This window comes from Emydura macquarii, unplaced genomic scaffold (assembly GCF_026122565.2).
Source record: "Emydura macquarii macquarii isolate MOO-44397 ecotype Brisbane River unplaced genomic scaffold, CSIRO-AGI_Emac_v2 contig_2473, whole genome shotgun sequence".
NCBI lineage: Eukaryota > Metazoa > Chordata > Testudines > Chelidae > Emydura > Emydura macquarii.
Genome location: NW_027132610.1, coordinates 16,274,802 through 16,299,058, shown reverse-complemented (window position 1 = coordinate 16,299,058; position 24,257 = coordinate 16,274,802). Strand labels below are relative to the sequence as shown.

Here is a 24,257-nt window from a genome sequence, read left to right as displayed (position 1 = left end):
TAAAAGCACATGGAGCTCCAGTTTGCGGGTCCAGACACCACAGCCTGGTGAGCATCCAGCAGGGGGCACTTTGTCGGCTGCGACACCCCCAGACTAGGGCTTTGAAGCTGGTTAGTGACTCACCTGACAGAGGGGCCTGAAACATTATTTAAGGGCAAGCTCTTGTTCTCTCTCCCCAGCTGAGCAATTGCCAGCAAGCAGAAGGGCTGCAGGAGGAAGAGGAACTTACCTGCCTCACACAAGGACTGGGCCGAAGCACTCACAGAAGGGGCGAGTATGGACTCAGGGTAAGGGAACGGGGTACAGGTGTTGGCTGTTTTGGTGTCTCCTGTGCTGACTAAGAATATCTGTGTTACCATAGTGCCCAGGAGTCCCAGTCATAGATCAGGGCCCTATTGTGCTAGGCACCGTGCAAGCACAGAAGCAAAAGACGGGCCCTGCTCCAAAAAACAATCCCTTCCCTGCAGACTTTCCAATCCAGCTTTGTCTTCTTTTCCTTTTTTAACAGGGCTTTGAATATGGTGCCATTCATTGCTGAGGTGTGTAGAAATCATTCCCAGATACAATTCTGAACTAGCTAGCAACACGGGGCCAAATTCAGCCCTGGTGTAAAGTCATTGAATCCAGTGGCGTTACTGCAGAGAGGAACATGACCCATCCGCCTTTGTTTTTGTAAACATTCTTCCCTCACCTGGGTAACTAATGCCTTGAGGACTCTCAGGCAGGTGAGAGCTTGTACTTCTGCCACTACGCTTTTCTTATCAGGCACTTTAACAAGCTGTGTGCCGTTTGAGGGGGTGTCTTCATTACAGCCTGTGAGGTGACAAGGATTTCTCTATAATGAGATGGACTCCAGCAGAGGCTCCCCTGGGAAAGAGGGTACGGAGACTCTAGTTGGTAAGTTTTCCTTCCATTTTTACTGGAAAAAACCCAACAAATGTGTGTGTGTGGGAGAGAAGTTAAGTACGGGTCAAAGGCCTCAGATTGATAGCCCTGGATTCCTCCGTCTCCATAGACAGCACTAGTGCCAGCTTCCCCACTGTCCTGCCTGTATGCCTCAACCCTTATCTGGGGACTGACACGTCTAGGGACTAGGCAAATTCAGAGGTCATAACCATACAATCCTTAGCCTCTCTCTGCTAAGAATAGCAGTGAGGGTACCAAATGGTGCCAATTATATGGGTGGTTTTGTAATGAAGGCTCCTGAGAATTGGGCTGAGACCACCAACTCATTTCACCAAGCAACCTAACAGATAACTGCTTTTAGTCAGTGGCCCAAAATGGAGGGAACTATTTAGCAATTCCATTCTCGCTAGGTTTTTCACTGTATCCATTGCCATGGTGTCTAAGCTCTTCAACGTAAAAGACTCCATATTCTATTACATATCAGCCATACAATATTCCTATTTTTTAAAATTACTAAATTTACTAATTTTCTCTGATGATTATTGGTTAGACAGACAATGTGTGCTTCTGTCACTTTGGTTTTAGCAATCAAGAGCAATGTAAAAGAGCTTATGAAGAAGTTCTATAGAATTTAATAAAGAATTATAAACTTTCTATGGATTTTTAGACCATCTTATGGAATTCTAGAATAGGAATATAATTCTCTATTATATTCTATAGGATGGCTCCATAAATCTATAGAAAAGGTAGTGTTCTCTACTAAATCCCACAGGACTTTTCCAGAAGGGCACATCTTTCTCCTGCTCCAAAACAGCCATGTGGCCTCATATTCACTTAGGTCTGTCTCTCACAAAGAGATGGTCAAAGCACCAACAGTGCTTAGCTCTGTATAAGATCCCAAAATAAAAACAGTCCTAGTGCCAGAGGCCTTATCTATCAAAGACAGACAGAGAGAAAACTGGAGGCACTGGGAAACTCGGAGGAGGAAATAACTTGGAAGATTTTTTATTTGATTTTTTTACTACTAACTCTTTTTGGGAGGGCGTCAAATAGGGGAGACTAGCTCCACAAAGGGACATACATGGAGCATGCAATGCCTACCATCCAGTTGTATCCTCAGCCCCGAGATAGGCTCCCTATTCAATGCATGGGACGAGTTTGATACCTAAGAATGGGATTCATACAAGCCAGCAAGCTGAATGGGGAGCCCCCTAACCTAGCCAGTAGGATACGCTGAGGAGAGAGGTGTGGTCTAATCCCTGGGCCTCAAAGGGACAGTCATGAACCCTCTCCTGGAGTGAAGCACCTGCGTCAGCTCAGGTCAATCCCTTGTAGCAAGAAAAACACAGAGAGAGCATCTCCTCCCCATCCCCCATGATCACAAGTAGCTCTGTGATTGGGGCATTCTCCTGGGAGGTGGGAGACCTGCTTTCAGATACCTGGCTCAGCTGCAGGGAGTGGAATCTGGGTCTCCCATGCCCCAGGAGAGGACCCTAACCCTGGGCTGTAGAGTGAGTCTTTTGCTACCTCCCAATGAATATTTAGTTATTTACCCCAAGTGGAGCAGCTTCCACAGGAGAAACTCCACCCCTGCTCCGCCCCAGGCCTTGCTCCCACTCATCCCCCCTGCCTGCACTGCTTGCCCCTCCATTCCCCACCTCCCCCTACTAACCCCTAGATTTGTGTCTTTTCTGTCAGAGCGGGTCAGTAAAAAAGCCGGGATCCAAACTCTCCCAAATGTAGAATATCAGTGTAAGATGCACACACCGTTCTCATGTAAAAAGCTTGAGCAGAAAAGGCCATGCCAAACAAGGCCTGAAACTCTGCCCTCTTGGACCCAAGCCTGGGAATGGTTAATCAACCTGGGAATGATTAACGCTGTAGCCAGGACCTCAGAAATGTGGAGCAGGGGACTGCAGCGCCCAGCAGTCTCTTTCCTCATGGATTGCAGTGGGGAAAAAAAGTTTTTAGAGTTATACAAGGAGGCTTTTTCACAGGGCAAAGTTTGAATCCCAGGCAGAGCAAGTGAGCAGGAGAAATACCTTAGCTCTGGTATAGGTGTCTTCATATGGGGATGAGCAGGCCCCCATGGCAGGTTGTGTTCAGCCCGGTGTGGGAGCAGGGCTGAAGAAAGTTGTTTGGGACAGCCTGGACATTCAGAGCCTCTGAGCAGGCCTCCCTTGGATCCTGCTCTGGAGTGCTGAGTCCCTTGTTCTCTTCCTCTCCAAGCGGCGGAGAGGACTAGCGTTACAACAGAGCAGCAGCATTTAGCTTTTGTTGCACTTGGTAGCATGCCCACAAAAATCAATTACTGCCACCGGCTCCACTGAAAATTTGATTCCTGCAGCTGGCCTACCCCCTCCCACTCCAGTGCTGCTGTCCTGGTTTCTATCACTTATGCCCCAGCTCTTCCTCTTGAATGTGGCTGGGCTGGATTTGTCTCACCCTTCCTGTGAAAAAAGCAACTCTGGCTTCTCCTTGCTTCTTTTTCTGCTCTGCTTCTTAGTACCTCCTCCCCTGCTTAAAAAAAACCCTGGGCAATTGGGATATCCAGACTGTACCATAACACAATTCATTAATAATAATACAGTGCTGAGGAAAGGAAGCAGGACCAGAGCGTGAAAAGTACTTTTTTTACACATCTGCACATTTTGACAATTGCTAGTTTAAAGCTTTTCTGGCATTCAGTGACTGGGCCAGCTTTCTACACCAGAAGTTTCAAAACTAAAATGTCCTGAGAGTCCCTGTTGTTTTCCATGTGTAGAACTTCTTTGTTGTGCCAGATATTTTACTACAAACTCAGCAGATTGACCATGCAATTGACAACGGATCCGATCTTTTTTCTATAGCAGATAAGAAAGAAGGAATTGGGGTCTGTGGCTGGATCCTGGTTTCTCTTTCATTCCTGTTGGTGCTTATTACCTTTCCTTTCTCCATCTGGATGTGCTTCAAGGTAAGCTGATGGCAATTGGAGCACTGAGAGAATGGTCTATTATTACTATATACTTAAAAGCCCTTTGTAAACCATGCTATGGGGAAAAGGATAGCTTAGTAGTTAAAGTGCAAGATTGGGATGCAAGAGTTCTGTGTTCTGGTCTGTGTTCTTTCACAGGCTTCCTATATAACATCAGACAAATCATTTAAATTGTCTGTGCCTTCAGCTGTCACACAGGGAAAGTGTTTCCCTATAGGGATGCTGTGAGAATAAATTCATGTATGTTTCTGAGGTGCTGGTGATGAGAGACCTAGAAAAACTGATCAGTATTTGTACAAACAAATACAAATGCAGGTCCACATCATGAAGATTTTACAATCTAAGACCTGCAAACCCTTATGCACATAATGAACTTCAAGCATGAGATATGAGTAGCTCCAATTAAATCAATGGAGCTACTCAAATACTTAAAGCTAATCACATGCATAAGTATTTGCAGAATCAGGACCTAACATTCCACAGCAAGGGACAGGGTGAAGGGTTAGAGAGAGAACAAGACCAAAAATGCATAGTTATCGACACATCTGTTGGTATATATGTTTTGACATTTCAATGTCGTTTGAAGAATAGAAGGTCAGGCAAGAGGGAAGGGGTGTTAAACTCTATTTTAAAAATATTTTCCTAGATTGTCAAAGAATATGAGCGTGCTGTCGTATTTCGGCTGGGACGTATAGTGTCTAAAAAAGCAAAGGGCCCAGGTGAGTAAATGTGATCTTTTTATTTTGTTTTCACTGTAACCAAGTGTTCTGCATGTGAGGTTTCATCAAATCCTTGTTCAGAGGATGGGTGATGCAATGCCCAGAGCACAGTAAAAAAGTACAAAGTAATTCTTTGTCCATGATCCTGTGGATCTGCTGCTTGTTTTTTCTGTATTGCTGTTTAGAGAGGAAGCCAGCAGTTCCTGAGATGTAAATCTGACTTTATCATAAAGATCACATGCAGGGGAGGATGATCTGGTTCTTAACATACTGGACTGAGACTTAGGAGATCTGAATTCTATTCCCCAATCTACTACAGACTTCCTGTGTGATCTTGGCAAATGTCAATCACACTGGACCTCAGTTTGCCATCTGTAAAATACTTCCATTCTCTCACCCTTTATCTGTCTTGTCCATTTAAAGTTGTAAGCGCTTTGGGGCACAGATAGTCTCTTACTAAGTGTGTACAGTGCCTAGCACAACACTTGGTATCCTAGTTGAGACCTTCATGTGATACTGTCATATTGTCACCTCATACAGGAAAAGACACATTGTGGTAATGAAATATCAGCATAGCTCTGAGGACCATTGTCAGTACACAATAGATATAGTTATTTCCAGAGGGTTGCTTCATATGCGATCAGAGTTTAGCCTTCAGATAAAGGTGTTTCAGATTGGGCCTTTTCTTCTTCTTCTTGTTCTTTTTTGCAGGTTTGATCTTGGTACTTCCGTGTACAGATGTTTTTACCAAGGTTGATCTTAGAACTGTTAGCTGTAACATTCCTCCACAAGAGGTAACAACTTTCCCATAGCTATTTAAACTAGAAATCAAACCTAAAGCTGTTTCAGTTTTTAATCTGTCAAACTAAGAAAGCAATTTTATTGTCTCACAGCTTTTGGCAGCGCTACAGCCTTAGCTTCATTTGCTGTACCTGTTTACTTCCAGCACCAGAATAGCCCTAGCACCTAATCAAGCCTACACCTCTACCAGCTCACGTTATAATCTTGCCATTCCTGGCAAGTCAAGCAGACTTTTCATATTGACTTTCAGAATTCTGGGTTAGAAAGAGGAAAGTGAGATTAGAGCTGCAGATGTGGAAGGTCCAAAGATGAGAGAGAGAGAAGTCAAGAGAGCTGAAATTTACTAAGCTGTTATAATTATTCCTCTCTCTAGCATCCATGGAAGTCAAGTAATAAATTAGAGTAGGATCCCCAGTAACTATTTTTCCTAGTAAGAAGTAGATCTGGTAAACAACTGATTAAATACAAAACTCATCATCATTACAAAAGCCTTCACTGAAGTCACTTAGAAAGTTAATGTAGTTCCAAACAAAACAATGAGCAAAGACCATATTTTTCACATTTGCTGCCTATGGCTAGGCACTTTAATATGTACTTAGGTACCGTAACAAGTCACCTTGAAGTCAAAGGAAGCTGCAGGTACTTATCAGCTCTGAAAATCAGGCCTTAAAAGGATTTAGGGCCTTCTCTTTCATAGAATCATAGAAGGTTAGGGTTGAAAGGGACCTCAGGAGGTCATCTAGTCCAACCCCTTGCTCAAAGCAGGACCAACCCCAACTTTGACCCTGTCTACACTTACCTCCAAGATTCGGCGGCAGTCGACGGGAGTTACGCAAGCTACGCAAAAAACGTGCGTAACTCCCGTCGACTTCTCTGCTCCTCTTCAGTACGCTGTCTTCACTGCACTGCACCGACGGGAACCACATTCCCATCGACACAGCGCTACACCACTTGTGAAGGTGGTCTTAGTACGTCGATTTCTGGATCAACTGAGCGGGTCTTCACTGACCGCTCAGTCGATCCAGAGAAATCGATCTGACGGCGGCGACTTTGCCGCCATCAGTGTAGCCATAGCCTAAATCATCCCAGCCAGGGCTTTGTAAATCCAGGCCTTAAAAACCTCTAAGGATGGAGATTCCACCACCTTCCTAGGCAACCTTTAGGCATGCAGATTTGAAAATGTTGGCCAAAGAAGTTCATTTTTAAAAATAATCAGTGGTAAATCTTGCCTCCTTGGAAAAAGGTTTATTTACATGTAGCTACAGTGCTGTGCTTCTACTCAGAGTTGCCACTGTATTGTGCTTTCCTGAAGAAAGGAGAAAAAAAAAATAGTGGTGACAGAGCCACAATGTTTCCTGTTACAGATCTGAGAAAAGTTTCTTTATCATACACTGCATGGCTAGAGATTGTTCGTCAATATTCCATCCAAAATGTAAATGCCTGTGGCCTGGACTAAATATGCTCAAGGAACCTCAAGGGTTCAAGGGTCTTATTTCACGAAGTGTTAGATTCACTGATTCTAAACTCAGTTATCCCTTTTGACCCAACTGGTTAGCCAGTATTCATGGTCTTATGGGTTGTTTCCTTTAGGAGGAGAAAATGAGGATTGAGTCAGGTATTTCTTTGATGCAATCCTGTTTATTTACAACAACAAAAAAATGTACAAAGTCCTGTTTCCCTAAATACAGTAGGAATCAAACAGCTGGAGATGATTTCTTTGCTCATTGTTTCCCCCACGTCTTTCCAGCCAGCACTCTATGCAAAAGCTCCATCTCTTAGCTTTTTCTCAGGGTCAGCTAGAGGTGCTTCTCTGACAGCATCTGGGGCTTTCTTGCTGCCTTCTCTGTGTGCCTCAGTGGTATTCACTCTCACACTCACACTCTCCCTCTCTCTGCATCTCATTCAGACCACAGGGAAAACCCCTCAGAGTGCCTGGCTCAACTCCTACTTCAGCCTTGCCTGTGTTTTGGCTGGTGATACCTATTTTTTTGAGCTCTCTATTCCATAAAAGAGCTTAACTACTTTTTACATTTATCCTGTGTGAAGGGTAACTGTTATGCCCACCAACTTCAATGAGGTTTCTCCCAGCATAGCACCCTGTTAGAGGGACTCAATAGGTGGAAAGTCAGCTAGGGTGGAGGGGAAGCTGATGCAGTGAAAAGGGGAGGAGGGAAAATGATGTACAGGAGGGATGAAGAAAGCCAGCTCGGAACATGGGTAGGTCTGTACAGGAAGGAAGGTGGCCATAACAGCCTGGGAACATACTTACTCAGTATATCCTCTCTGCAATCTCTTCTGGCAGGGTGTCTCTGGAGCCCTTGGTTGCAAACTAAAGATGCCACCCACATATCCTGGTGGAGGCAGCGGGAGGGAAACACCAGCTCTGCTCCATCAAGATGAATTGTTCACTGAGGCACGGGGGATTTACAGCTCCCTTCAGCAGCTTTGGTGAATCTGGCCTGGAATGTCTACATAAAGGGATTCCATAGACCATTTAAGAACAGGTCATCCAGTTGTTGAATTTTTTCCTGTCCTTATTCCTATGATTTTTAAAGTCCATGAACAGCCATATTCTTCACTGCCTTTTATATACTGGGAGCAAGCACATCCTTTACACTTTAGGGAAACAAGAACTGTACCTCAAACTAAGTTAGTACAAGCATAGACAATTAACAAGGTCTTAATCCACAACACAGAAACAGGGTAATCACCTATGATTATTCCAAGACAAATGCATTCAGAATAATCATAATTGGTTAACACATTACTGGGAGATACATTTAAATACTTTGCACCAAATGCTGCCTTTGTTTAGATGTTTGTGAATCCAGAGTGACGCCACTGAAGTCAATTTCTCTTAATTTATAGTGGCTTCTTGTCTCACTACAGGGAACAAAAGACTCCATAACATTGGGATTTGTGTATCCTGGATGATTATTTAATCGTTGTATGTTTGTTTTTCGTAGATTCTTACAAAAGATTCCGTAACTACCCAAGTTGATGGAGTGGTCTACTACAAAATCCACAGTGCTGTCTGTGCAGTGGCTAATGTCACAAATGTCCATTTAGCCACCAACCTGCTGGCACAGACCACTTTGAGAAATGTTCTAGGCACCAAAATCTTGTCCCAAATCCTGTCTAGTCGAGAAGAGATCTCCCACAATATCCAGGTAAATTCACACCTAATGTTTCATTGATGGGCATAAAGTTTCATTTTATGGAATGTAATTTTAGAAATGAGTGGCCTTTTTTTTAAAAAAAAACCATGATTGTAAAATCTTTCATTATCTCCTTTCAGTTACATACACCACCTACTGCAAAATATGAAAGAAATATTATAAAGATACTTCCTCAGATTATCTGAAAAATCTAGCAATCTTTTGTTAAAAAGCAAACAAGACTGTCTGAACTTAACTTTTTGAGACGTGAATGAGACAGTAAAAGTAGTCTTGATATGGGACTGCCATACCTTCTCCCTGCCACTTCTTTAAAAATGAGCAGTAATGTGCAAGCATGGAGAAATCTATAGGTACTGGGATGCTCTATCTTAGACTCATAGACTTTAAGGTCAGAAGGGACCTCATGTTCATCTAGTCTGACCTCCTGCACATTGCAGGCCACAGAACTCACCCACCCACTCCTGTAATAGACCCCTAATGTCTGGCTGAGTTACTGACGTCCTCAAATCATGATTTAAAGTCTTCAAGTTACAGAGAATCCACCATTTGCACTAGTTTAAAGCTGCAAGTGACCCATGCCCCATGCTGCAGAGGAAGGCAACCCCCCCCGGATCTCTGCCAATCTGACCTGGTGGAAAATGCCTTCCCAACCCCAAGTGTGGCAATCAGCTAGACCCTGAGCATGTGGGCAAGATCCACCAACCAGACGTCTGGGAAAGAATTATCTGTAATAACTCAGAGCCTTCCCCATCTAGTGTCCCATCACCAGCCATTGGAGATATTTGCTGCCACCAGCCACAGATTGGCTACCTGCCATTGTAGGCACTCTCATCATACCACCCCCTACACAAACTTATCAAGGTCAGTCTTGAAGTCAGTTAGGTTTTTTTGCCCCCCACTGCTCTCCTTGGAAGGCACCACCGTGCCTAGAGTTGATCACAGCTAAGAATGCCCAAATTCAGGACAGATTGCCAGGGAATATGGCAGACATCCCAAACTGGTGGTATATTCTATCATTAGATTTCATCAACCCAGTAATAAAAGGGTACTTCTGGATCACTATACTAATTTACCACAGAGTACAAACAGTTCACTGGGCAGTCCTACTTACCACCCAGGCAAACTGGACTTTATGATGTAAGGTTATTAAAACCCAAAACAGCACACATTAGGTTCATGCAGTCCCAAAGGACCAGTCACTCTTCAGGATTTCACAAAAACAATGCTGTTAGCCAGTCTTGACTAACTAACTTAATCAAGAAAAGAAATGGGAGTTATTAAAAAGGTTAAAAGCAGATAAAATACATTACAATTGAATCAGAATATGTAAATCCAGTTATTAGCAGAGATGTCTGCTAATATTTTCCCTAAGTCTTTTAGAGTCTTTCCAGGAATCTTACAGGGTATCCCAAAATGGTTTTTTGGGGGGATTTCAATCCAATGACTCAAACTCTTCCTGTTTAGAGTTCAGTAGATCAGAGATGGCAGGATGGTTCCCAATGCTGCTTCTTACAGCTGCAAACAGCTTGATGAGTGTCACTGGCACAGCATGAGTTTTCCCCAGCATTTGTAAAAGTCCACAATGACCCTCACTTTGAAGTTAACCTTCTATTTCCCATGCATACACAAATAATCCAGTTACATTGTTTTACATAAGGTAATTGCCGGCCTTTCAATATAACAGGGATAGATAATTGAAGACAATATAGGTAATATAATTAGTTTCATGCAGTATATACACATCTTTGATCTTAAGGTTGACTGAGTGCAGGATACAGATGAAAACAATACCATCAATATTTTCCTTGGTCTTTTATCAACACAAGTGAATGGGCTGGTGTCTGCTAGCCCATTTAATATCCCTTTGATACTCATACACAATTGAATTGGCCGGGTTACATTGTGATGCCTCTTGACATGCCTTTAAAGCTTACACACAGGTGAACTGGCCTGTTAATTTTAACCTGAGCTGGTTTGTCAGTGTCATAGAAGACTGTTCCAGACCTTCACTCCTCGGATAGTTAGAAACGTTCATCTAATTTCAAGCCTAAACTTGTTGATGGCCTGTTTATATCCATTTATTTTTGTATCCACATTGGCGCTTAACTTAAATAACTCCTCTCCCTCTCTGGCATTTATATAGACCTATATTCCTCTAATGTATTTATAGAGAGTAATCATCTCTCTCCTCAGCCTTCTTTTGGTTAGTTAAACAAACCAAGGTCTTTGAGTCTCCTCTCATAAGGTAGGTTTTCCATTACTTGAATCATCCTAGTAGCCCTCCTCTGCACCTATTCCAATTTGAATTCATCTTTCTTAAACTTAGGAGATCAGAACTGCACATAGTACCATTATACAAGTCACTGGTGAGACCTCATCAGGAATACTAACACTTCCCTGTCTCTACTGGAAATACCTCACCTGATGCATCCTAGGACTGCATCAGCCTTCTTCATGAACATATCTCATTGGCGGCTCATAGTCATCCTGCGATCAGCCAATATACCCAGGCCTTTCTCCTCCTCTGTCACTTCCAACTGATTTGTCCGCAGTTTGTAGCAAAAATTCTTGCAGTTAGTCCCTAAATGCATGATCTTTCACTTTGCACTATTAAATTTCATCCCATGTCTATTACTCCCATTTACAAGGTCATCCAGATCATCTTGTTTGATATTCTGGTCCTCTTCCTTATTGGCAATGAGGAAACCTCCCAACTTTGTGTCATCCACAAGTTTTATTAGCACACACCCACTTTTTGTGCCAAGGTCAGTAATAAAAAGGTTAAATAAGATTGGTCCCAAGACTGATCCCTGAGGAATTCCACTAGTAACCTCCCTCCAGATTGACAGTTCACCTTTCAATCTAACCTGTTGTAGTCTCCCCTTTAACCAGTTCCTTATCTATCTTTCAATTCTTGTATTCATCCCCATCATCTCCAATTTAACTAATAATTTCCCATGTGGAAATGAATCAAATGCCTTACTGAAATCCAGGTAGATTAGATCTACTACATTGCCTTGTCTAAAAAAATCCATTATCTTCTCAAAGAAGGAGATCAGTTTGGTCTGGCACAATCTACCTTTTGTAAATCCATGTTGTATTATCCTGAGCAGTTGCTTGATTAAACCTTGACACACCCGTCTCTCAAGTCATGTCAATAAAATGTCCTGAATTGAACTGAACTGGACTGAATTGTTCCAGTGTTTAAATCCTCCCACCCTTCCCCTCTCAATCCAAACATTGTTAATCTGGCAGCCAAGAGGGAGTAGAGGAAAGAAAAAAAGATCTTATTTCCTCTTAGAGAGAAAGACAACAAACAAACAAGGCAGCTCACCTCCCACACCCCTTCCAGCTCCCAGGAGAAAATGTGTGTGTAAGAGAGGTGATATGTCATGATGTTGTCACAATGTGTAATGAAGAAGAGTCAATGTTCTTGACTGGGGTAGTGTTTGAGAGTGTGGTAATGGACCAGAATCCCATTGTGCTAGGCATTGTGATGCATCATATGTACTGATGGCAAATACAGTGCAATTTCAGGATGTCACACACACTCTTTTGAGGTTCTCTGTGGCTCCAATGGATGACAGAGTGGCTTACCTGGGACGAGGGGTTGAGTGTCATCATTTTATATGGGGGTACTTAGCTTTTTATGTTCCCAGATTCTCTTGGTCCTTTTTTAACAGCTGCCACTGTTGCACCCGGTCCTGAAAGCACTTCCTCCCATGAGGAGTCTAACTTCAGGCAGTGTCTGTAGGTTTGGGCCTTCAGGACTTAAATTCTGGTCTGGATTAAGGTAAATGGCTTCTTTCAAAGCTGTTCTCATCAGGCACAACTGATGCGAAAAAAAATAGCACAGGATCTTTACCAGCATCATCACCTCTCCAACACATCACAGATCTGAGAGGATAATTCACAGCTAATAATTTATCTGACCTTTTTAGCCTATTGATCTACCTCTGAAATATCCCCATGCAGATCATAATTTCCTTCCATTCATTCCTTTTTTAAATTATTATTTTGTAGTTTTAATGTATTTGAGATCTGAGACATTTTGGTTACTGTGATTTGTCATTTAAGTCACATGGTATTGTTTTTTATATTAATTGTCCTTTTTAAAAAAAAAAAAAAAAAAAAGTCTATCCTTGATAGTGCCACTGATAAATGGGGAATCAAAGTAGCACGTGTGGAAATCAAAGACGTCAGGATCCCTATGGACATGCAAAGAGTTATGGCTGCTGAAGCTGAAGCAACACGAGAGGCTAGAGCTAAGGTGAGATCCACAGTAACATTTCTCCCATTGTTATAACGTGGTGCGTCTATGACCTGTATATCTTTTGAAGGACAAACTTCCACTCTGGTTTTTTTTTTTTTTGCTTCAAGCTGAGGGTGGTTTTTCCTTATTGCCACCAACGTGTCCATTTCTATCACATTCTTAGGTCATAGCAGCAGAAGGAGAAATGAATGCTTCAAAAGCACTTAAGCAGGCCTCCATGGTGCTAAGCGAGACTCCAGCAGCTCTCCAGTTGCGCTACTTGCAGACCTTAACCACGGTGGCTACTGAGAAGAATTCTACCATTGTCTTCCCTCTGCCGATGAACGTGCTGCAGGGTTTTAATCACAATCATAGGAAAACACCAAATAGCAACTAAGGCTCTTTTACACTGGGTCCTTTAGTTAGGAGAGCTTTACAGGGATTCATGGGAGGCAAGCTGTTGCAGATGATCGGAACTAATGTAGAGTGTACACTCTGATGCCCTGCCTCAGGAATAGGGTTAGCTACGCAGAGATGATCACAAGTCAGAACACTGACTCTCAATGCCCCCAGGTTTGTGAGGGATTCAAAATTCAGACCTCTAAATGCTGAGGCTCAAGCTCATCGCTAGGTAAAAATAGAAGAAACTTTGGTAAAATGTAGGTTAAACTTAAACCGAGGCGCTCGCTTTTGATGTTGCTTCATTGGACAGAGTCACTTGTTTAGCAGGTATGCGGTGATCTGTCAGCTCGCTAGGAGCCTGTCTCTAAAAGCTAATATAACCATTTTATGCAGGAAATAGGCCTGCTCTGTTACACTGGTGTAAATTTGTAGCAGCTCAGTAAATGAAAACACCAGTGTAGTGGCAAGAAAGAGTGTCACCCCAAAGTATTCTCTGATAATTCCTGGAACTACCAAGTAATTTGTGAGTCTCTGTAACTCTTACAGACTGGGGCGACATCTACAAAAGGACTTTGGTGCCCACATCCAGCATTTAGACGCCACTGAGCTTAAACCCCTATCTCACACCTAAGCCCCAGCAGGCTTCTCTAGCTCAGAGGTCCCGTCTATTTCACCTGTGAGGGCCAATCCAGTTGGCATGCATGAGCATATTTAAACCCACCCAAAATAATATTGACAACAGAGGATAATGTGGACCTCTCATAACGTTTAGCCCGGGGGTTCGGGCACTCAACTAAGACATAGGAGACCTAGGTTCTGTTTTCCCCCATGACTGATGTGAAGTATGCATTTGAACTTGGGTCTCCCATTCCCAAAGGGAATGCCCAACTTCTGGGAGTTATTTTCTCTCTGGCCCAACCCATATTTAATTATTTATACACAGTGGAACAACTTGAACAGGAGAGATTGAGCGATGTCAGCAGCAGACTAGCCCATAGCTTAGTGGTTAAGGTATTCTTCTGAGAGGTAGGAGACTCAATTTTGCATCCCTTCTCCATAGCCAGCAGATGGGAGAATTGAACGGGGGTCTCTCCCATCCTGAAGAAGTGCTCTGACCACTGGGCTAAATCATCATAAGAGGGCCTCCTTGCTGGCGGCAGCTCCTCTTGCAAAAATCAGTTTGGGTACCTAATTCCAGGAGATGGTTCATATCTGAGACTCCCAAGCAGAGAGAGGCTCCTAGCTCTCTGAAAGGGGCAGGGTTTAGGCCATCTCCCCCTCCCCCCCCCCTTTTGGCACATCCTAATGCCTAGCATAAGTAACTTCTTGCTCAGCGTGCTGGATCCCATTCTAACTAACTCTCCCTCTGCATAGGGGGGAGCCTCAGCACCTAATTCAGTGCTATAGATTCTACCGAGTGACACGGCACCTAAAACGCAGGCATTGCAGAGCTGAGCATAAGTCGCTTGAGAGAGCTAGTGTCGGGGTTCTCAAACTGGGGGTCGCAACCCCTCAGGGGGTCACGAGGTGGTTACATGGGGGTCATGAGCTGTCAACTCCCAGGCGGCAGGGCTGGGGCTGTCCGCCCTGTGCATGGCAGGGCTCAGAGCCCCGGCCATCTAGGGAGGTCACACTCAGAGGCTTACTGTGTGAAAGGGGGTCACCAGTACAAAAAGTTTGAGAACCACTGAAGTGCCAGCTTCTGCTCTCACGCTGGTTTAAATGAGCAGTAACGCCATTGACTTCAAGTGTTACCCACCCAAGTGTTAGTGGGATCAGACTCAGGCCTAGGTGCTATCTGACATCCAAACTGATCGGTGCCCTGTATAATGAAAGGAAGAGAATGTATTTCCAGTGGTTACTTTACAGCAGCATTTCCTACACTTACAAAACTGAACCGACTTTTGAACCCAGCCATGTGGGATTAAATACCTACTCATTTTACTGTATGCATCTTCTCCCCTCTCTCTCCCCATAGCTAGTCATTTGGTTTTCCCACACCCACCCTCCACTCCATATTTGGGACACACTGATATAGATATATTTGTAGCATGAGACTTCCTGGCCTTTTACACATGGTATGATGGGCAATAAAATAGTTGAGGTTGTAAACTATCATCAGTGGCATATGAATTAGCACCCTTTGACACGGATGGGGCAGGTCACACTGCAGAGCTATTGTGCCAGGTCTATGCTGACTCGGATATCTCTGCCTGAATTACATGCCGTGTGATCATATTTTGAAGTTTTTCTTCACAGCCATAGCAGCTGACTTTAAAAAAAAATAGCAAGAGAGGAGAGACCCTGGAGACTAGCTGACAGTTCTGTCTGCCTGCCCCCAGTTGGCTACTGCTGCTAGTGTATATAAAAGGAACATGGGAATTGCCGGACTGGATCAGACCTGAGGTCTGTCTAGTCCAGGATCCTGTCTCTGCTAGTGGCCCACACCAAATGTTTCAGAAGATGTAAGAACCCTGCCTCAGACAAATGTGGGGTGATCTGCCCCTGGCCCTGCCCCCAATAAGTCCCACACTAATCTCTATTAGTTAGAGATTGGCTTAAACCCTGAAGTAGGAGATTTAGCATCGCTTCCAAAACTTTGTGTTAGTATTAACTATTAAAACTCTGGATATTCTTGTTAACAATGTAGCCAATTTTTTTTTAAATCTTGCTAAATTTTTGGTCTCAGTGGTATCCTGTAGCAGTAAGATTTAAAGTCTGATTACATATTATGTGAAAAAGTATTTCCTTTTATCAATTTTTAATTGCCCATCTTTTAAATTTAATTGACTGTCCCCTTATTATGTTATGAGACCAGGAGAACAAAAGCTCCCAGTTTATCTTCTCTAGCGCAGTCATCATTTTATATGTTTTCATCATATCCCCTCCTTTTCAATCTTGCTTTATGAGTGATTTTCCATGCCCAATTTAATTCTCATCTGAACACCCCCCTCCCTTTAATTCTGCAATATCCTTTTTGTGATGGGCTGAGACAGAGAACAGGCCCTATTGTGTGCTTAAGTTGCTCTGATTGACCGATCATTAAAGTCACAATTGCTGTACAGACTTGAGTAGCCAGGTTTCTAACTGACTGCAGATGTGTTTATTTCTACTCCCGTAACTGGCTGTCTCAGATATCTGCCTCTCTGGACATTCTGATGCAATCATCCATTTTATATAGTTCTAAGGCGCTTATTTCCGTAGTATCCAAGGCTATGTCTACAACAGAGAGCTTACGGTGGCACAGCTGTGCCAATGCAGCAGCACTACTATAAGATTTCTGGTGTAGCCTCTCTATGACCATGGGAGAGAGCTCTCCTATTGACATAATTAATCCACACAGGAGCTTATGTTGGTGTAATTTGTCATGCATGGGGAGCAACATAAATTATACCAACATAAGTAGTAGTGTAGACATAACCTAAGGCCTGGTTCACACTAGGAATTTACATTGGTACAGCTACATCTCTTAGGGGTGTGAAAAATCCACCTCCTTGAGAGATGTCGCTATGCTGACCTACACTCCTGGTGTAGACAGAAGAATTCTTATCGACCACCTCTCATGGAGGTGGAGTACCTACGCCGACAGGAGAATCCCTTCCATCGGTGTTGGTAGTGTCTACACTGAAGCACTACAGTTTCGCAGCTGTTAAGCACATCTAACTATTGCTGTATGAACTAGAGTCAGACAACAAATACTACAATTAATAGTAACGGTAACTGTTGTCTGGGAATAGTTCTCTCTCTTTCCCTGGGTTAAATCATATCCTTTAAAGGGAGGTGTCATCTTCTTTGCTATTTTTTAGGGTTTGTCTACACAGGGATGTAGGTTGACTTAATTACGCAGCTCAGGGGGTGTGATTTTTTTCACACACCCCGTACCAACATAGTTATGCTGATCTAATTTTCTAGTGTTGACCAGACCTTAGTCTGTGTCTGAAGGAAAGGTTTGTGTATTTGAAATTATAATTTAGCTGAAATTTTTGCCACAGTATCCCCACACAGTAATAAATCCCTTCTAGGGAGCATGCAGCTGTTCATAGAAACACACACAATAACAAAACAGGCTCTCTTACACGTTCCTAGAACTTTAATGCTTTATGGGTCATTCCAGCAAAGGGAAAGATTAGCACTACAGGTATGGGGTATATTGTGTGACACCAAGTTTCAAATGTTGCATTTGTTTGTCTCATACTTATTCATAAAATCATGGAGGAGAGCACAGGCTTTTCTGCGAGTGGTGGCTTTGCACGTTTTACCATCTGGAATCTCTTCTATCCAAGTTTGTGAATCAAGTAAGTACTGCATCCTATGTAACAATTACAATAACAAAGGAGGAGTTAGTTAATGTTGAAATATAACTTTCCTTATAAGTGTGTGAAGGGTATAAAGCCTGTGAGGTCTGATTCATCCTTGGGCTAACAACTCTAAGGTCTGTGGTGTTGCACAAGTCATGAATCTGGTTTCAACAAGTTTGCTCAAATCTGAACAAGTTTTGGATTAGGACGCTCCTAGGCTGATTTATGATTTGGGGTTTAAACCAGGGTAAATGTGGCAAATGGGGCTAAATTTCACTTTGAGTTTTGGGGATTGTTCAAAATGTTGCAAAGGGAAATGACAAAAAAGAAAAATCACACAAACCAGAATTGTTGAGATTCCTCAGCTCAGCAAGAGGACTTGCTAAGGGGGTACATAGCAGGAGTAATGGGATAAATTTGGAGCAAAGGAATGTTTAGGCAAAATCTCAGGAGACATATAGTGAGAGCTATTAGCTGGTAGCAGACGAGAAAGATGGTGAAAGCCATAGTGCTTCAGCCATTTAAAACTGGACTGGAGAAAGCACCATAGGAAATAACCTCTAACATTATGAGAAATGCTTTGGGGCCCTAACCAAGGCCCACTGAAGACAATGGAAGCTATTGACTTCAATTGGCTTTGGATCAGGACTTTAGTCCACAAGTAGCCCCAGAACTGGGCCATCAGATTTTAATCAGTCTTTATTTAGGCAAACCTCTACTTCATGCAGTGGAAGCAACCTTGCTTTTGAGGGTTGTTCTGTCCCCATATACACAGCACAAGCTTCCCTTTAGCAATGGCATTTTTTGTTTGTTTTTTTAATCACACTTTACAAAAAGTATATATATTCAAATTTGTTTTACAAACACAAACATAGTTCAAGGGGTTCTCAAGATAGCGAACTCCATAGTTTCCCATTCACTATTTCTTAAAGAGAGTTATGATACCACAGATCAGGGCCAGATTTTCAAAAATAGCAGTCTTCTTTGAGCCTCCAGAATATGCGTGTCTGGCTAGCATGCAAATGTGCAGCTGTGCATACAAAATAGTTAACTGGGCAGCTACCTGCTTGGGTCAAGCAACAGCATGTTTTGGTGCAAAGACCATTGTGCCGGTTCAGTTGCATATTTTGCAGATGGACCAGAGCAGCAGAATTAGAACCTGAATAAGGGCCTCAAAATTTGGCCCAGTCCTTTTTATAAAGAACATTTTTAATAACAACAGTACACCTCAGTTGTAGACTTCCCCGGAAAATAATAGATCTTGGCACTTCAGACTCACAAGTCACCTCACAGTTCAATAACTGCTCATAGACCTTGCAATGGCAGTCATTATTGCTTATAAAGGATGCACTTTACTTACTTCTTGTTGCAGTCAAAGGTTTGTCCATCATTCCCCATCAGAAGGTATTGTTTGCCAGCCTCCACCTTTAATTCGCAAGATGAACGCTTTAGGAACTGCCGGAGATCACCTTCCTGGATGGTTTCATCACCAGCTATGGTGGAAACAAAGAAAGCGCCATAAACCGCTTCTGTCTGAGTTAGTAAAGAGAAAAAGTCTCTGGTGTTCACAATAAGAACTAGGCTTTTTCAACAAGAAAATAAACTTTTAGGGTCAGAGTGTCCGGTATGCTGCACCCTGTGGAGTCATATGCACCTGTGCCAAGCAGGTGTACATCATTTCCAGTCTCCTTTAAAAGCTTCTTAAAGCCACTTGGCACTGGTGTAAATGACACATAAGGGTGCAGGGCACCGGTGAGTCTAGCCCAGCAGTTCCCGAACTGTGGGTCCTGGCCCCAACTGGGGTAGCACCCTCAGCAGATGGGGGCGGGGTGCTGCGATCCCTACGGTGTGGAGAACACTATTTTGCGCCATACAGCAGGACCTCCCATATATGGTGTGTCCTCCATGCTCTTCAAAATGGTGTCCTCCAGCTGTCTGGTGTCCTGGCCAGAAAGGCTTAATTAAAATGAGCTCGTGCAGCGGAAAGTTTAGCCTAGTCTTTTCACACACTCTTCAAATCTGAAGTAGATTTTTTGTCCTAACATTTTATTAACTCACTTTTAAAGCACTGAGCACTACCAGGGTTGATTACTACTAATAAATATTTGACCGTGCTCACTTTATCCTCTGGCATGTAGGATATTTGTCACCACTGCATTCCATTCATCACCACTGCACGTACACAGTGAGGGATTTTATGTGGTAATATAACAATGAAATGCAATAAGCTGTGTTAATGGCTTCTCAAGCCTAAGCACTTCCCTCCTAACTCCCCCTCCCAAATAAAACAATTAGGAAATAAAGCTTAAGTTTCCAACATTAATATTGGCTTTGGCTGCTTAGTGCCTGCTAAATTACTTAGCCGCCATCAAATTCACAGTAGACTCCATTAGAATTCTTAAACCTAGCCATTTCTACAGATCTCTGTTCTCCTGGAAAACCAGGACCCACAGATCAACAGATGCATTGCTTTGTTCCAAAACTTAGTTTCCAAGTGGAACTAGCTGAAAAATGTCATCTGGGATTTCTCTTAAGGTATGTCTGCGCTGGAGCTGGAAGGTGTAAACTCCCGGTCACAGAGGCATAGTCACACTAACTCTGATCAACCTAGTGCACTAAAAATACCAAGTGTAGCAGCAGTGGTGTGAGCGGTGTGTGGGGTCATGCCTCCCAAGTCCGATCCCATCTGAGCCCATAGGCCCATATTCATGGCAGCGAGCCTCTTTCATGCTGCTGCAGCCACGTCCATTGTTAGCACACTAGCTTGATTAGTGCTAATGCAGGTATGTCTCCTCCAGCTGGAATTTACGACTTCCCGCTCTAGTGTAGACATACCCTTAGTACAAGACAAGAGGTAACTGATAGATACCCACAGACAGACAAAGAAGTAAAAGGAAACAATGAGACAACATCAGTCACCACGATAGGCAGTGGGCTCTGCACACCAGCAGCCGAGTCACTGTCACATTTATTGTTGGCATCACAGCAAAGGGGAATCTGAAGGATGATGAGGTAGTTTTGCAGATGTTTACTGGATGCTCCTCTCAAGAATGAGGGGCAGCGTTGGCGGAAAGCACAAAGATGCTTGTTTGACAATGTAACCAGAGAATCATGGAGGCTGGCATCATGGGCCACTTAGAAATGATTTTGCTTTACTGACGACTGCATTTGCTGCCAAGCAAAGCAAAGGCAATAATCATACCTTGACATTATGTAACATCTTGCATCTTGAAGTACCTCAAAGTGCTTTCGAAGCATCAATCCATTCGCACAACACCCCAGAGAGGCTATGACTGCTATGCCTATTTTACAGGCAGGCAAACTGAGGTGCATAGCAGGTGAGTGACTTACACAACATCATGCAGCAAGTCAAAAGCAAATGCTGGGAATAGAGTCCAGGATCCCAGACCTTTGTTCTAGCCACTTGACAACGCTTCCTTCTGTGCAAGAGCTAGTCACAGACTGAAGAACTGTACAAAGCTGTAAATCTTTCCTTTCCAGATAAAAGAAGCAACTAGCTGTTCTTCATAAAAAGGACATGTGAATAGTTCTAAACATTACTGAGCGCAAATAAACCACTGGAATGTGTCATTGTTTAGGCTATGTCTATACTGACATGCTAGGAGTGGTAAATAAAAATATACCCTGTGTTAAGAAGCCCTATGGTAATGCTGCTTCTCAGCTAGTGTCTGTAAACAGTCTTGAAGCTTGCCATAGCAGAGAAGCCATAATAAACCTGGTCCACTGTATGGAAGGGGAAACTAAGGCATACCACTTCATTGCTTTGATGGCTAAATGCCAGGATACCTGCACACTAGAAAACAGGCTGGGGAGTTAAGGGGGCACAGCGGTCCCACAGTTCCAGGCTGTACCCCAGGATCTTGTCACAACCTCCCTGAGAGGTGGTAGCTAGGTCGACAGAAGCATCTTCTGTCAACCTAGTGCTATCTACACAGGGTACTTAGATCATCTTAACTACAATCACTCAGAGGTATGGAAAATCCGCTGAAGTAGTTAAATCAATCTAATTTCCTAGTGCAGACCTGAGTACCTTTCCCAGATCTGAAGAAGAGCTCTGTGGAGCTCCAACGCTTGTCTCTTTCACCAATAGAAGTTGGTCCAATAAAAGATATCACCTCACCCACCTTGTCTATTTAAAAAACAAAAGCAGTCATTCATTTAAAGTGGTTTAAGCTGACAGTCTTTCTTCAAAGCATGCAAACGTAATGCAAGTGTTTCAATACTCAGTGTAGCAGGCATAAGAAAATATAAATTTCCAGTGCTGCTGGCCTGCCCTACAGTGATACATCCTGATATTCCCTCAGAAACTGCTGCATAGGACATTCACTTCCCAACTGTAACAGGGATTGTAATCTCTGCGTTAAAATGGGCCAAAAAGTCATGGGTGTTCAAGCACTGCTTCAGGGCATGGGCTTGTGCTCATTGCAGGGGTTGAGATCCTACCTTTAGGAAGTGAGAGAAGGTGTTCAGCTACCACAGTGACTAGCATGACATAACACACAAAAAATACTCACATAGCAGTGCAGTGTTGGTAATGGTGCTGCACTGTATTGTTCCTTAGGCCTGGTCTACGCGGCCAGGCAAATTCAGTGGCTGTCGACAGGAGATACGCAAGCTACATAGAGTAGCTTGCATATCTCCCATTGACTGCCTAAATTCTACTTACAGCAGCGTCTTCACTTTGCTGCGCTGACAGGAAATGCGCTCCCGCTCGGCGCAGCATTACTCTTTTTCTGGGGGTGGATTTATTAAATTGACTTCCTGATTGACTGAGCGGGTCTTCACTTCCGCTCAATCAATCCCAAAGAATCTGATGGGGGCGAATTTGCCGCCATCAGTGAAGACAGCCCCTTGGATAGGCCATAAAAGTGAGGTCACTTCTACCTACTTCCAGCAACATTCTGGACGGAATTTTAAGATCTCATGGTATGTTTTGAAAAGAGCAGATAACACCAATGTACTGGCCAAATTCCTCTTCTGAATACAATGCCAAATAGCTGGCATAACTATGGCACATATGCAAATATTAACTACAATATTTAAAAGGCATCCCAAGCTGTTTGCAAGATATTGCTGTGTTCATAGTGGCACCTGGCTGCTTACACAGTCTTTGCACTATAAAGTATTATAGGATATCATGAGTCTGAAAAGTTCTGTATATAAAACCTAATCCTAAAGCTGAATATTTCAAAGCTACTAAGATATCAGCGTGTCTTGGAATAATATTAACCTTTAAAGCCCATCTCTAAGAGAATCTTATTTATTCACTAATTTACACACATACACGATTTCAAATCCAAAGAAAAAAGCCTTTCAGTAATATATACTGTCCTACATGTGCATTGCTTCTCTGAGTAATACAGAAAGAGCTGCAGATTTGTCATGCAGTGCAGGGCTTGTGAAGCATCTATGCCACCTAGTGGACTCAGTGTTCCTTACAGCTAGGAATGCAAAGGAAAACAAAGATGGATCAGGCTTGCTTACTGGAGCAATTATGTAATTTTGCCTCACACCCATTGTATTTAAACTGCCATCCGTTTTTAAAATTCCCATGGCTTGTAGATAATTGCACTACTCATGCCGTAGCCTGCTAAGAGTTCACATCTGTGGGGAGCTGTAACTATTTGAGCAATAACCCAATAAGTGTTTGTTTCTCTCTCTCTCGCTCACTGTTTCTTATAAACTTTTACAAAGCTCAGACTTTTCCAAATTATCAAAGAGTCAGAACTATCCAGGTATAATTTAAGCAGGACAACTCCTTCATGTTTTAGAATCTTACAGAGAAACACACTTTACAAAACTGATAAAAAGGAACTGCTGGTTACTATTTACCAGTATGACTTTGCATTTCAAAGTGCCATCCCCCTGAGGCTTTCAGAGCACATTACAAACATTAATCCAAAACACGTCCTGTAATCCACTATAATAATCAAATTGATATGAAATGTATCCACACAAAGTGTTCCCCGTTACGCGCTCCCCAACTCTCACACACTGATTTATTATACCATCATGCTTGTGAATCAGCTCTTTCCTTATAAGAACCATCATTCAAACTCTCTGGAAGACACAACACCGTGAATCTGGAGAGCTGGAACTCCAACTTCCTGCAGTGAATGTATAGCCAAAGATCTCCATTCTCTCAAATCCCAATTATCAGTAGGAGAGAGAGCCGAGCCTTTAACTCCAACCTTTAACTCCTGTGAAAACTACAGACTGCTTTGTCTTCACTAGGATTTTCCCTCAAGTTAAGAACCCTCTTCTTCTTTTCTCCTACTACTTTGCCTGTAATGGAACCTACCACTCATTGCCACTCCTTAGGAAAATTTGCACAATGAGGTACTGTGACACGCTGTACCCTATGTACACCCTTAAGGGTGTGATTTGTGTATCATTCATGTTCACCCTTACAGTGTAACTGTGTATTGTCTGATGCAAAGTAGATCATGTAAGGTGCTTTTGGCAAGCTCATGACATTATTGTTATGGTAGCATGTTTCCTGCAATGTCATACATATGTACAGATATGAAACTCTGCTGTGTCATATCCCCAAATGTGTGTCTCACATGGCTTGAATGGATGCAGATGAACACAAAGCTGTGTTTCCATGCCCAGCAGAGGCATGCACACAGGAACAATGGACTGGCCTAAGCACCGGTGAGCACTTCGGCTCAAGTGGAAGAAATCATGCCCATTGCTGGACAG

General features: G+C 43.0%; 2 protein-coding genes across 2 annotated transcripts in view; one reads left to right on the top strand and one right to left on the bottom strand.

The window, feature by feature from the left end:
• The first annotated feature begins 252 nt into the window (after positions 1 to 252).
• Positions 253 to 16,297, top strand: STOML3 (stomatin like 3). Its single transcript, XM_067563040.1, has 8 exons — positions 253 to 287; positions 766 to 897; positions 3,756 to 3,859; positions 4,527 to 4,599; positions 5,311 to 5,393; positions 8,367 to 8,570; positions 12,715 to 12,849; positions 13,016 to 16,297. The coding sequence occupies exons 2-8, from the start codon at positions 846 to 848 to the stop codon at positions 13,226 to 13,228; spliced, it is 864 nt and encodes a 287-aa protein (XP_067419141.1). The 5' UTR covers positions 253 to 287; positions 766 to 845; the 3' UTR covers positions 13,229 to 16,297.
• A 1,009-nt stretch (positions 16,298 to 17,306) lies between these two features.
• Positions 17,307 to 24,257, bottom strand: part of LOC137163019 (complement C4-A-like) — an 88,159-nt gene continuing 81,208 nt past the window's right edge. The window contains exons 40-41 of the mRNA XM_067563039.1: positions 18,892 to 19,024; positions 17,307 to 17,542 (exon numbers count right to left, since the gene is read on the bottom strand). Coding sequence (XP_067419140.1) covers positions 17,401 to 17,542; positions 18,892 to 19,024 — 275 coding nt within the window. The 3' untranslated portion in view covers positions 17,307 to 17,400. The remainder of the gene's footprint in view (positions 17,543 to 18,891; positions 19,025 to 24,257) is intronic.

Excerpts from the sequence above, each read along its gene's own strand:
- STOML3 (XM_067563040.1), top strand. The coding sequence starts at position 846 with ATGGACTCCAGCAGAGGCTCCCCTGGGAAAGAGGGTACGGAGACTCTA. Across the intron at positions 5,394-8,366 it reads GTAACATTCCTCCACAAGAG|ATTCTTACAAAAGATTCCGT; the intron begins GTAACAACTTTC and ends TGTTTTTCGTAG. Across the intron at positions 12,850-13,015 it reads CACGAGAGGCTAGAGCTAAG|GTCATAGCAGCAGAAGGAGA; the intron begins GTGAGATCCACA and ends TCACATTCTTAG.